Raw genomic sequence first — 14,622 nt, forward strand, 5'->3', positions numbered from 1 at the left:
GCAGCTGATAAATATGTTGGCAAGAAAGAGCAAAATCAGTAACTCCATATAGTGTAGACAGTTGAGACTGCCAGAATCTACCTGGCATCAGTAAACTCTTACAATGGAGAAATGATAAATGGTCATTTCTACATTTCCCTCCATTATATTCACAGCTCTATCTGCAGCAAGAAAGGTAAGAAGGAATTAACCTATTTCTTTTAATTAGGTAAGAGATTCTCCCAGTTGTCTGGTGTAACTGTAGTGATAATTTAATCAATCTTACACAAGCACACATAAGACAAACCTCTGAAGGAAATGAACTGGTATGTCAAAGATCTGCTGTTCTCAGCCTGGGTAAGTCATACAGACACAAGCAAGAAGAGACATTCCCTTCATTTTAGCAGGGACAGAGGAAAAGATGGACATGTTCAGGGAAGTGCATACATGTGGACAGAGAGCAGGTTTTTACCTCCTGTGTCTTTCCTCAACTGAGCATGACTAGGGCAGGTCTGAGAATAAACAGGTGGAAAGGGAAGTTCATAGGAGCCCAGTCGTGACAGTACTGGTAGCAACTAAGTTCAGTCCTCCATGTATGCTCACGTATGCTCATGCCCTGTCCCTGGAACCTGTAAACACTTAAGTATCATGGCAAAGGAGAATTCAAGGTGGAGATAGAAACAAACTAATGGGCTGTCTGCAAAGCAGGGAACAGGCTATCTCTGGGGCCCAGTGAAATCCTACAGGCCCATTTCAAAATAAAAAGGGCAAAAGAATCAATCCAGTTAAGACTTGACTGGCTGATGCTCCTCTGAAGAGGAGATGAGAAGACTAAAGCCAAGATACAGCAACCTCTGGAAGCCAGAAAAGCAAGGAGCATTGACTATTTATAGATTATTTGCTAGAGCCTCCAAAAAGGAATCATGGCTTGAGATTAGAGAACTATTTTCGACTTCTGACTCCAAAAATTGAAGATGGTTTGTAAACCACTGTCTAGGAGAGCTTACACAATGATCACCATACAAACTAGAGTACAACTAACCTGACACCAATTAAGGACTCTCTGTCAAGACGAGAGTTTAAGTTGTTTGGTGTGCTAATTCTTAACACTCTTGAAACTCCAGTGAATGGGGTTTGGCTGCTAACGCTATTTTATGAACCAAAGGATTAAGGCAGAACACATTAAGTACACTGTTCACAACAGTCCACTGTCACTGGTAAAGGCAACATTCACACTCAGAAGTCCTGGTAGACTGATTCCAGGAACCTCACTCTTAATCAATAACCTGTAAAAGGACTAGAGTTTAAAGTGTGTGGAAACTGGAATGTCTGGTAGAACCCAGGTTTCTGTCTACCATCCTGGTATATAGAAAGTGGGAACACTGCCAAGCCATCCTACTGCTGCCAAAAGATGGAGCGGTCTTTACATAACATGGCTTCACAGCAACTGAGCCATCTGCATAACCCCACATTATCATCTGGGCAATCATGGAAACAGTGATTATTACACTAAATACCGTGTCTACAACTGCACAGCGATAACCTCAGTTAATCCTGAAGCTACTCAGGTGAAGTAGAAAGTACAGTAACCATATCAGAGGAGAAGAGACTGAGACATAGGAAATACAAATGATCCGTCAAAAGTTACTTAGCTGTAAATGTTATGCCCAGAAATGAAACCTATAACCATAATGACTGCTCTCTGAGCAAAAGGAAATGGAGACCAATACTATAAGAGGGAAAGAAATCACAACTTGATGCTAAAAAGCAAACACAGCTGACACTTACTTGGTCTATACTATATTAGCAAATAAATACAATGGCTTTGCATTCTACAATCCACACACACTCCCACTTCAATCCCCTCTGGCTATTAGGAAGAAAGTCTGCTATGCTGCAAGGGTTAAGTGAGAATACCATTACTGTTTTTCTTTGATCCCTCTAGTTTTGGGGCAGATTTCCTAACACTCTTACAGAACTATCACGCCTTCCAGGAAGACATTTATGTGTGTCCTGTCACTTACACTAGATACATCAATTCTTATGTGTAAGCTCACCGAAGGAAAATCTTTCCACTGTAGTTTTGGGGTTTTGGCATCTCTAGCTCTACTTTCTTTTGATCTCCAAGGCCTTTAGTCTCACAGTAACAAACACATGGAAGAGACCACCACGAAGGAACAAAGCTAAAAACTAGTAAAATGTCATTCATAAATCCTCAAATAGCAACTTACCATGCATATGGTAGACACAATGCCAGTTTTATATCTTGAAAAGCAGTTCTGGTAATAAAAGCCTATGCTAACCCACTATTGCATGAGATGATTATAAAGAGCTACTTAAATAAATGACTACTTTCCTAACGCCATCTATACAAACAGGTAAAAACAGGACATTTCAGTATACCAATAGAGACAAGCGGAAACTTGTTTAAGGCAAGAATACAGGCTGAAGCAATCTTTAGAGTAAAGGAAGCAAAATAAATAACCTAGCTTCATGGTTAAAGTTAAAAACTAAGACTGAAGCAGACTGTGCAGGCTTGAATCTGATTTTCACTACCTGGTAGCTATATGAATCAAACAAATCATTGCTACATTAGCTATAAAATGCAACTATCAGGCTGCACTTCAAAGGAGTAACATGATAAAATAAATTCATGTAAATGAAATCCTCAGATGCTGTTTGGTACACAAAAAAATAAAGCAGGACATGCAAAACACCATTGAATGGTAAATAAAAGAACTAAAATCTCCCACTGTGCTAATGTTAGACTCAAACAGTTTAGAATAAGTCTTATACAGCAATAATGTGAACTGTTCAGCACTAAGTGTCTTTAAATTTTCAGCCATTTGAAATCTCTTACTTCCTGTTTAAAGACCATTCTAATTAATTATCTGTGAAAGCATCACTTCTACGATGAATGCAAACAACTCAGAATAACTTCCCTTTATAATTAATGTTGAAGATGTTGATGATGACCAAACTTAACAACTCCCATTTATAAAGAGCAAGACATCATCAGCATTTGCCATTGCTCTGTGAACTAAGGCCACTTACAGGCCTGACTTTAAAAAGTAAGCAAAAGGAGAAAAACATTTTTTTATTAAAATATAGAAATATATGGGCCAGAGAGATGGCTCCGTGAGTAAATAAATATGCTTGCTGTCAAACCTGATGACCTGAGTTTCATTCATGAAACCTACAAGGTGGAAAGAGGGAACCAAATCCTGCACATTGTTCTCTGACCTCCACACAGGTTTTAACACTCATACATACAAATAAGTGTAAAGAAATATGAGAGATATGGCCATGCATTTATTTCAGGAGATAGAACCATGTATTAATTTAAGATGCAATTTTAAAAATGGCTCTTAATAAAAGTTACTGAATTGATCCCCAATCCAAGGGCAGACTGTCCTCTGCTAATCTTAACCATCCTCCCTCCCTCCAGGTGCCACTTCCTCCAGCTCACAAATCCTCCATCCCCCACTTGGCCCTCCCTCGTTGTCTTCTTTCTCCACTCCCCCAGTTTTTCTGTCTGGTACTGAACGGTGGAGCCCACCAGTGCACTGACACAGAATCTGACGCACACATAACCAGTTGTTGTCGCCGCCCTGAGCACCGAGGCCCGTTCACTGATCCAGCAGTTGTATTAGCAAGCTGACACTTAACTCAGGTGCCCTCATTAGTTATCCATTTACATGGCTCCATTTTTTCCCTAAGCTGGGGTCATCTCAGGTTTGTATCCTACAGTGTTATACCTGAAGGGACCAGGACAGCATGGGGGTGGGTAAGGAACAAGGGGGACAAAGGGGTGCCTAGGATGCACAAGATTCCCTGGGAAGTGGTTTTAAGCTTGTCAACCCCACTAGGAATCTGAATCTTCAAATTTATTCTGGCAGTTTTAGAGTTAGAGAATGTGAAAATGCCATATTCTGTAGAAAACTTGGATTTTCAGAGAGAGCTGGAATCTGAAAAATCTGTCTTTTATTACCTACTATGACACCTTCTGCCTAAATTTACGTGTTAAATTAGTTTTATTGAAGGTTTAATGATTATCAAAACAAATCCTGCTCTGGGAACAAACTTAGGTCCTCATATTTGCAAGGCACAAAGTATACTGACTCAGTCCTGTCATCAATAAGGAGTTAGGAATAAATATATCATTAGTTTATATCATTATTTATAGTTTGTTTTCAAATTCTCAGTAAAATTGTCTTTGGATGTAGATGGTTTATTTACTATATTCTTTCCCTTCCTATTTAGGAGATTATACCTTATCCTACCATTCTTTGGTGTTTATATTTGAAATATTTTTATTTCATTTTTTTTTTTTAAGAGGCAAGGTCTTACATCACAGCCCACATTGTTCTAAAACTTACTATGTAGTCCAGACTGACCTCAAACTTGTGTAAATCCTCCTGCCTCAAGCCTTCTGAGTTTTGGGACTACAGGTGTGAGCCACCATTCCTGGCTTAGAAGTCTAACCATGCAAATTGAACTTCTTAGAACCTATAAGCAATCATACAAGGGAGTCAAAGCAAGGAACTGTAAGTATTTACCTCCCATTATGAAAGCTAGTATTATATATTTTAGTTTCTATTACTTTGTTTCTTATCCCTACAAACTGTTCTGTAAGATCAATGTTTAGACTGATCACACATTTACAGTGTCCTCTGCATCTCACATCTGCCTTCTGTCCTCATTTTCCTTACGCTCTTAAGTGCATCTTCTAGGCTTTCCTTTATTCTGCCAGTGCCAAATTCTGTTGGTTCTTCTAAAATACCTTTTTCTCTTATTCTGCAAAATGAATTCAAAGGAAATTACAACTGTGGGTTTAGAATTACTCCTGCACTTTGTGTAGAATTCACAGTGGGTATAGAGCTTGCTGATCAAACATGAAGACCTGAGTTCCAAGCTCTAGCAGCCATATAAAATCCAGGTGTCGTGGAGTATGTCTGCAACTCCAGGGCTGGGGGAGCAGAGACAGGCAGATCCCAGAGGACACCTGGACAGCTAGTTCAGGTGAAATGATAAGCTCTGGTTTCAGGTTCAGTGAAGGACTCTGTCGCAAAAAATAAGAGAGAACTATAGAGAAGATATCATGTTGACCTCTGGCCTCCACACATGCATGGATGGGCAAGTGCACACAGGTATGTGACTGTACACACACACACACACACACACACACACACACACACACACACACAGACCACAGAAAGAGAAGAAAAAGAGACCATGTACACATAGACACATACACACATACACAGTGTGGGAAATAAGTCTTCTTTATCATGTTAAAGGGTTTGGGGTTCTAGTACTTACTCCACCATATTCTTGGAAATAAGTCTCCAGTTAGTTGGGAAGAGTTTAATAGGAGAGTTGTGTGATTTTGGAATGATAAGACAAAGGAAAGTCACGAGAAATGTCTCAGTTCTTAAGAACACGGGGGTAATCTAGTCATACCTCTACTTTGGTGGGAAAAATAGAGAGTTGAATAATCTCAAAATGCTGTAAAATAGATCTCGGCACACTCACCATGCTGTTTAGATTTCTTTTTTTTCTTCTTCTTTTTCTTCTGCTTGGGTTTGTAGTGATCTTTGTCTCTCTTCTCTTTTTTCTCCTTATCCTTTTCTTTCCTTTTACCTAAAATAAATGAAAGCCAATCCTTCAATAATCATGAGTGACCCTTAGTTGCTCCTTTGTGGTTACCCTCAAAGCAGCATTTATGTTTTCATCAGTGATTCCATCACCTGCCCAGAGTGGACGGATTCAATTAAACTGTTCGTGTCATGAGTCTGGAACTCTTGCTTAGCTTATTGGACTATAAGAGGGGATCTTCATTAGCAGTGTTGAAAAATCCCAACTCCTGACACCTTAAAGTTAACACAGACAGTAGTTAAAATCTTTAAATGCGTAATAGACTAAAATTCCTACTATGTGCCAAGAAGTTAAATTCCATAATTTAAAAAAAGACCTCACTATGGAGAACTAGCAGTTCTATATATAATTTATTAAAGTTTTAGAGAGCTTAAAAAGATGGCTTTTCTTCAGAAAAACAAAATTAATCAAATTAATCTATACATATCTCCTTCTGTATTTAAATATCTCCCCTGTGTATACATGAATGAAAAGAACAAGAAAAAAATTATATCATTCTATTGATTATTCTAAATATCCAAAAAGCATTATTTCTTTAATAATATCTATTTTAAAGAAGATAAATACATGTTTTTACAGTACATTAAGCATCTCAAATTAAAACTGAACAGATATTCTAGAAGCTACTTTTCCAGTTCAGAATGGGCTAGCCCACAATTTTTCAACTATTTTAAGCCAATTTCAGTGACTCCAGTTAGCTAACCTAAATAATACTTCATATCGTCACTCATCATTTCCTGACTTTTGGTCATTACTCAAAATAAGGTAGAAAAGACAGTGGCAAAGTCAGTAACCTTTTAATAAGGCATACTGAAGAAGAATATATGAAAACAATGACAATTTTAACATATCACTCATTACTCTAAGTCTCAGTATTAGATGGAGCTTTATTTTTAAACAGCTACCCATAGTTTTAAGCAGAGACATTCAGAAGCAAGTACTCAGAGACCCCCCCCCCCCCCCCAGAACACACAGAAGGATGACTATGCCCTGGAAAGCAGGTGCCTCTGACACTGACTAGGTTAAGCACAGAAGCAGATGGTCTCAGCACCATAAGGAGCCCTAGCAGGGAGGGGCAGAGACAGATGCTGTCCTCTGTCAAGCTTTCTAGTCTTTTGCTTAAAGATTACTTTCTGTCCATACCAAATGCAGTAGAGCTTTTTTCTTCCAATTTCACTTTTTTTTCTGTTTTCGATATTCCTGTGGGTTAGGGGGACAAGATGTAAGTTTAGTCAGAAAGACAAAGACATGTCACAGTTTTTCAAACCACTATTGCTTGCAAAAACTCTGAATAGGAATCCTCCCCTACTTCCAGAAAGTCTGCACAATTTTATTACCAGAACTGGTAACCAAAACTTATTAAAGGAATATTTGTGTTCCTTCATACCACCTGGGTTGAATTCCTGGCCTCTACAATTCATTACTTGTATGACTTGAGTGTGTGGTTTAATGCCTCTATACTTGTTTTCTTATACCAATATGAGTAAGAGTACCTACCAATGTTCTTATAAGATTGTATGAAACAGAGTATGTAAAATGCTTAGGTCAGTGTCTGGTAAGCATGTTGTTTTACTTTTTCTTTTGGGGTGGGTAATTTGTGACTACACTATTTCAGACATAGCATAAATAGGGCTCTAACTATAAAGAGAAGTTTTGAAAAGGCCCTTGGCCATTACTGAAGGCTGATACAGCACCACAAACTTAGGCTACCCAGAAGGTATTGACAGTCTTTTTAATGGCTGGTCCATATATCACTGCTGTTTCCATGACAACCTGGACACACAGATACTATTTAGAACATCCACATGAAATATTCAAATTCATAGTAAAGTATACTGGCTTTCACGAATTTATAATTGTTATTTCAATAACATATAAGCTGATATTTGATCTCTTGTTCCATAAAATCAAGTGAATACATGTGAATTTCACCACTTGTATATCATCACATGAATCCTTATTGCTACTTAACAAAAGAAACCAAACAGAACTATTTTGCTAATCATTTTTGGACTACACAAATGTGAAATGCAAAGGTACACATACACATAAAAATATACCATGTTAATGACATGTTATTACCTAGTAGTCCAAACTAGAACTGAAAATACTGTACCTCACTAACTGTAACTAAAACAACAGATTCCTTCTCTTAATGAATTTACAATTCAGCTTAACATTTCTCTCTCTCTCTCTCTCTCTCTCTCTCTCTCTCTCTCTCCCCCTCTCTCCCTCCCTCCCTCCCTCTCCCTTTTGTAAAGTGCTCTACCACTGAGCTAAATCCCCAACCCTCTTTTTTTTCTTTCTTTTTTTAAAATTTTTTATTTTTATTATTTTTTTTTAGCTTAACATTTCTCAATGCCTTATTCATGGCTTGGGTTAATCTAAGAAAAATACTGGAATATATAAAATACATCTTTATTACATTTCACTTCCTAGATTTCTTTTTGATTTTTAAAGATCAATTTATACCAATCATGTCAAATATTTTATATTTTATTAAAATATTTTATATAGTTTAAACATAAAACTTAAAATATCACTCAATTTAAGTGGCAACAAGGCTCTAGAAAGTTTCTGATTAGTAAGAATATTGATAATCACATTGATTGTGACAAAAAGAATGAAAGAGACCTCACAGCAAAAATAAACACAGTAATATTATGTGTTTATTTTATGAAGACAATTGAATACTTTTGTTACTTCCTTCTTCTGACTACCGGACTATGGGAATTGCAAATGTAATGTGGTTTTCTTAAAACTAAGAAAGCATTTACAAATCAACAAAGAGAAAAGTGCTGCTTAGGCCTTACTGGTAGCATAGCATACAGAAGAGAAGTTAACAGTGATTCTGTCTCCTACGTTCCTAATCTGGAGTGCTGATCTCCAGGTGAAAGATGTCCAGGATTTAGGATTGCTTAGGTGAGAGAGAACTGTCAAAAGAAACATCAACTTGTTTATGTTCGGGGAGTTCAGCTAGGTGGAGCATAGATTCTAACAATGGCAGCAGGCCTGCAGTCCAGGGGATGGCACAGAAGAACACACAGCCATTCCGACTGGCTCTAGGAAAGCAAGCTCCAGAGTGTGCTGCCTTCCTGCCTAAGACTTCAGACAGTCAACTTTCAAAAACAAAACTGGTAACTTGACACAGAGTTGCACCATTTAATACGAGAAAGGACATTAAAATGAACACACAGATCTGAAACACTGGCAAAATTTTTAGAAGTACATACAAATAGAAAAACAAGACAGACTTTTCTAGAATTCAATAAAAGAATACAATTGGTTTTTATCAGTTATGATTGCTATTATTACACCATGTGCTACAATTTACAAAACTAAATATTAGGATATTAGTATAAAGGACAATGAACTTCAAATTTTCTCAAGAGGACATTTTCTCCAAATAAATTCGTAGAGCCACTGTAATCCAAGAACAAAAGCCAAGGGCATTCCTGACTCCAGTAAGAAAAGGAGAACCCTGATCACTCCCCTACCAACAACTGCAGTGTGAGGAGTGCTGAGTAAGTTTTCCAGCCTCCAGAGTGCAACAAGACACAATCCCAGGGACTATGGAAAGCCATGAACACTGTGTGTGTGTGTGTGTGTGTGTGTGTGTGTGTGTGTGTGTGTGTGTAGGGGGGTGTGAAGCAGATAACAGAAAACATAGTTATAGCTTTGTTTTGAACAGTTCTGGAAAATAAATTCAGAAATAACTTTAAATGGCTGTTAAACAGTAAATGTAGAGTCAACATCAAATATTGGGATAGAAATGAACGCCATCTAAAAGGTGGCCACAGTCAGAGTGCTGTGGAATATCTTTTCTGTATGCTGTGAATATGTGTTGCTCTGATTGATTGATAAATTAAGCTGCATTGGCCTATGACAGGGCAGGATGAGGTTAGGCGGTACATTCCAACTGAAGATGAGATGAAGAAGGGCAGAGTTGGGAGAGATGTCAGCCTGCTGCCCAAGGAACAAAATGATGCACACAGACCAGTAATGCCATGGCCATGTGGCAACATATAGATTAATAGAAATGGGTTGAGTCAAGTTATAAGAGCCAGTTAGCAAGAAGCCCAAACCATAGGCCATACAGCTTATATGTTTGTAACTATGTATGTAAACATACATAGCCTCTGTATGTTTACTTAAGACCAAGTGGCTGCAGGATGCAGGTGGAAGAGATGGTCCCTACTTTGGGGCCAGGCAGGACCAGAGAAACTTCCAGATACATTAGAGCATGTAGACCTACTGCCATTCTCACTTAGAGTAGCCTCAGACCCATCTATGGCTTTCTTGGTGATAACACATGCTATATTAACCAGACAATGTAATCCCTGGACTCATTACCAAAGATTCATCAGAGGTCTCTCCTTACTTAACTGTGACAATCAACGTATTTACATGTTTATTATTTCTACATTTCATTTAAAAATGAATTCAAGAAATCACATTGAATTTCATTTAAGCTAAACTAAATTTGCCAAAAGTTGAATGGCCTGCTAATGTACATTCTGATAGTATAAAGATATAGTGCTCATATGCTTATCAATCCAATATTTGCATCCATATTAACTAAAATACTCTGCAATAAAACAAATATTCCTTGATATTTTCATACTAATTTGCTCAAAAATATAAAAAATGTATATTACAATGTGCCTCTCAACACAGAACTAAAAATGTTTAGAATTATATTCATACAATATACTAATTCCAATTTTGTTTTATTGGAGGCTACTTAAGAATAGTTACCATTTCTAAAACTATTTGAAAATTGTAAGTGAAAGCTAAAACTATCATATCATGATGTTTCTTTCAAATGACTTATACTTCATGAAATGAATGATGAATGATACAATAAATAATCAAAACTTTAGAGCTGGAAGTTGCCACAGACATTACTTACTATAAAATTCCTATTATAAAAATAAAAAAACTTGAGTGTTAAGGAAGTAATTTATTTGAATTTTGCTGAAAGAAAATGAGAACATGCAGGGCATGCAGATGGTTCCTGCCACCTTAGTAATAGCACACCTCCTTCTCTGAGGGCTTCTAGGAGCATAGTTTCCATTTTCTTCCCATGTACACACATATCTTGTGCCTCTTTTTTAAACTTTAAATTTTTAAACTATTTATTTATTTTGTGTGTGGGGGGGTTATATATGTATGCCATGGTGCACTTGTGGAGGTCAAAGGACAACTTACTGGATGGAGTCAGTTTTCTCCTTCCACCTCATGGATCAGGGGACTAAAACTCGGGATCTCAGGCTCAGGAAACACCTCTACCCATTGAGCCATCTCTCATTGCCCCACTTTATAACTCTTAAGGATTCTACATCTTGCAATAAGTAGTTCTTATTGATATGTGTACTTCAGTTACTAGCTTCATTTCCCTCTAGATGCAGAGTGTCCTGAGCACAGCTTCTATACCTCAGCACTGTGCCCTTTACCTTAAAGGCAGGGTTTATACAGGACACAGATACCCTCAGGCCCATGTCAGGAAAGGTTTCTTTTGAATAGGATCCTTCTGAAGAAACTTGATCTACTTTGCCTCCCAGGGAATAAGAGAAGTGAGATTTCTGAAGTCATGTCTCTTTCTCCGATTCATCGGCTATTAGAAAAAGCACTCTGATACTGATAACACAAAAACAAAGGGTCAGGGTTTTTTTTTTTTTTTTTTTTTTTTTTTTTTTTTTTTTTTTTTTTGCTGTTGTTGCTTTGTTTTGTTTCTTTTAACTTTTAGAAAGGTACCATTTCTTTTCTTTTTTTAAATTTTTACTTATTGCTAAAGTGGGTAGCAACAGTATTCCGAACCTGAGAATCAGTCATGTTGGCATCCATCCCAGTGGAAGAATGTAGATCAATTAGTGCAAGCTCATAATCTCTACTGGAAAGACAATTAAAAGCAAAGTTTAACCTGGTAAGAGTCCTAAGATTGCTAAACTACTTCCCAGTTAACTGCTATTCTCACCAGTCTAAGCTCCCCAGGAGTTTCAAGTTTAAAAAGCTGATAATACAGTTCTTGTAAATAATGCTTTCTAGAGAATTTTAAAATAGAAACAGAACTTATTTTTATAATTAGGATAACTACCCACCAAATGCATGTACACATATACTCATTTATATTCACATAAGAAGAAGAAACAAAAAGAAAAACCTGGCCCTTTGACTCTAGATGTACATCAACACAGGGAGCAAACAGAAGTCCAAACTAACTTCAAAATAGTGTAGAACAGTTAAGTAAGAAAAATGGTAAGAAAGCAGCTATGATTGCACATGCTTACAATCCAGGCACTCTGGAAGCTAAGGCAAGAAAACTGGGACTTTCAAACCAGTTTGGAGTACATATCATGTTCCAGACTACCTGTGCTATAGACATAGTGAGACCATGTTTCAAAGAAACAAATCAAAACTACCATCACAATAGAAAAATACTAAGTGTGCAGACCACATAGAAGTTCAATGAAAGTAAAACAAATGAACACAATTTAAAATAAAAATAACAGTATAAATTGCATTACTTTCCTCAAAAAGAAAATTCAAGAGCCATAAAAATGAGTGAAATCTTACCTTATCCCATTCAAATACTGTGTGCACGCTGTTCATGATCACGTACATACTAACTTTTGGTAGCTAACTTAAAACCATGCATTTGCTTGTTTTAAGCAATTATCTAGTGTGCACTTTCTGAGGTAGGAAGACCAGCCTAAATGTGGGTAACACCATTTCATGGACTGGGTCTTGGATTGACTTAAAGGAGAAAGCAAGCAGAGCATTAGTGTTCATCAATGTGTTTCCTGACTGTGAATGCGATATGATGAGCTGTTTCATGTTTGTGCCATTTTGACTTCTCATTTTGTATTCCCTAGAACTACAAGCCAAAATAGACCTTTCTCTTTAAAAACAAAAACAAATAAACAAAAACTGCTGAGCACTGTGCTCTTAAAATGTTAAGCTTACTTACATACATACCAATAAGATTATTACAGTTACTCAAACAGATCTATAAATGCAGTACATGAAAATGTAAACTTTTCACTTTCTTTGAAAATTGTCTTGTTATTTTCAACTTCTGTGGATGGGAGGCCATGAATGAGAGACAAAGAAGGACTTGGTCTCCAGTGCAAACCTAGCCCTGGATGTATGCCCCAAACAGAAAAACTAGAGCTCCTTCCACCCAAACAGAACAGCCAACCCAAACTAGCCACAGCCCGCTATCACAGAGCTGTGCTAATGCACACCACCAAAGTTGCACAATGTAAATGACATGTAAGTGGCTCGTAACTGCCCAGGACTGCACACTGACTACTCAGGATCACTCACATTTACACAGCAGGAATTACCTAGTAAAAAACTACACACAACGTGACTTATGCTAACCCGATGAAGACCCTTCTAAAATGGACAACTCCTCCCACTTTCCCACCCCTCCTGGCCTTTGCTGCACACAGTGGTTCTATTACTGCCATGTTCACTGCTCTTTGTTGTATACTGAAGAAACCTGATTCTTTCTATACTTATGTAAAGGATGAATCCTTTGCCAGCTTACCTACATCCCACCAAATTCTCCAAATAGTTTTTGCTAACATTTTAAACGAGAAGACAATGGTTGTGTCTTCCTGTTGCCCTTGTATAATTCAATATTATGAACAAAAACAAGAATGACCTTTCCAAGGTAGTCAACTATATAGCTATACATCTGCCAGAAATTTAAAGGGAAAACAAACAAACAAAGAGGACCAAGTTAATCTCCTAGTTAGAAGTAAAATCATCTGGACAAAGGATTTTGGTGTACAAACACTGCTTTGATATTTAGAATAGACAATATGGTTGACATGACATTTTTTTAAAAGATGTGTATGTGTGCGTTTGTGCATGTGCGTGTGCGTGTGCGTGTGTGTGTGTGTATGTGTGTGTATGTGTGTGTTTTGCCTGCATGTTGATGCACCACATGTATACAATAGCCTTGAGAGGCCAGAAGAGGGCACTGGATCCTGTGGGAGTGAGGTTACAGATGGTTGTGGGCTGTCATGTGTTTGCTGGGGATCAAACCCAACGTTCTCAGGAAGAATAGCCAGTGCTCTTAACTCTCAAGCCATCACTCCAGTCTTATAATACACTATTTATGACATGTACTTATATTGATCTGTATTTCAGTCTTATTACAATCAATGCAAATATGGATTTTAAGGAACATACAAATATCTTCACATACACATCAAAAAATCATTTTTCCAGTAGGTACATGCTATTATGACATCAAGATCATTCTCATATATTGAGTACAGTGAGGAGTTACAAACTGTTAAAAAAAAGTGCACGAGATCTTTACCAGGAAAACTTCCTCAAAAAGTCAATGATAATTAGTCAGGAATCTTGTGAAAAAGTACACTGCATTCCTCTAAGATTAGGTTTAGATGACTATTTAAAACAACACATCAGATCTGAGCAATCCAAGGCAATCTCTCAAAAGCCACAAATTTTCAGATGTGGGCATTTTTTAAGATTTTTTTAAATAAGGAAACACTATCATGTATAAACCAATTTAAATCTTTACAGGTAAAGGGAATTGTAAGTAATTATGTCCTTGAGAGTTCTAATATTAGTACTTTGAAAGAAAGAACAAATTAAAGGCAGCAGCAGATTAAATTTAGCTACTGATATTATTATTTCAGTGTGTAGCATGGACAGAACAGAGCAAGCTATATTTTGGCTTCATCTAAGAAGCTGATGCCACATTCTTTGGGGAAGACGTTGTTAAACACAATTATTGCCAACACATTTGACTACTTTATATTTGTCTCCTGATCTAACTTGACTCTAATCTCTCATCAGCCAGTTCCAAATTAATAATTTATGAGGAAGAAGACAATTAAAAAGTATTATTTGACTTCTGAAAATTATATATATGTGTGTGCATATATATTCTTTTTACGAAACTATAAAATTAGAAAATTTCTACATAAAATGTTGCAACTA

At 37.1% G+C, this 14,622-nt stretch overlaps 1 protein-coding gene across 10 annotated transcripts in view; it reads right to left on the reverse strand.

Annotated features, from left to right (window-relative positions):
- Positions 1 to 14,622, reverse strand: part of Phf20l1 (PHD finger protein 20 like 1) — a 69,589-nt gene that overhangs the window by 15,526 nt on the left and 39,441 nt on the right. For all 10 annotated transcript variants that reach the window (XM_059247837.1, XM_059247836.1, XM_059247835.1 and 7 more), the window contains 2 exons: positions 6,781 to 6,837; positions 5,515 to 5,622 (listed from right to left, as the gene is read on the reverse strand). In XM_059247837.1, coding sequence (XP_059103820.1) covers positions 5,515 to 5,622; positions 6,781 to 6,837 — 165 coding nt within the window. The remainder of the gene's footprint in view (positions 1 to 5,514; positions 5,623 to 6,780; positions 6,838 to 14,622) is intronic.

Source organism: Peromyscus eremicus, chromosome 20, assembly GCF_949786415.1.
Source record: "Peromyscus eremicus chromosome 20, PerEre_H2_v1, whole genome shotgun sequence".
NCBI lineage: Eukaryota > Metazoa > Chordata > Mammalia > Rodentia > Cricetidae > Peromyscus > Peromyscus eremicus.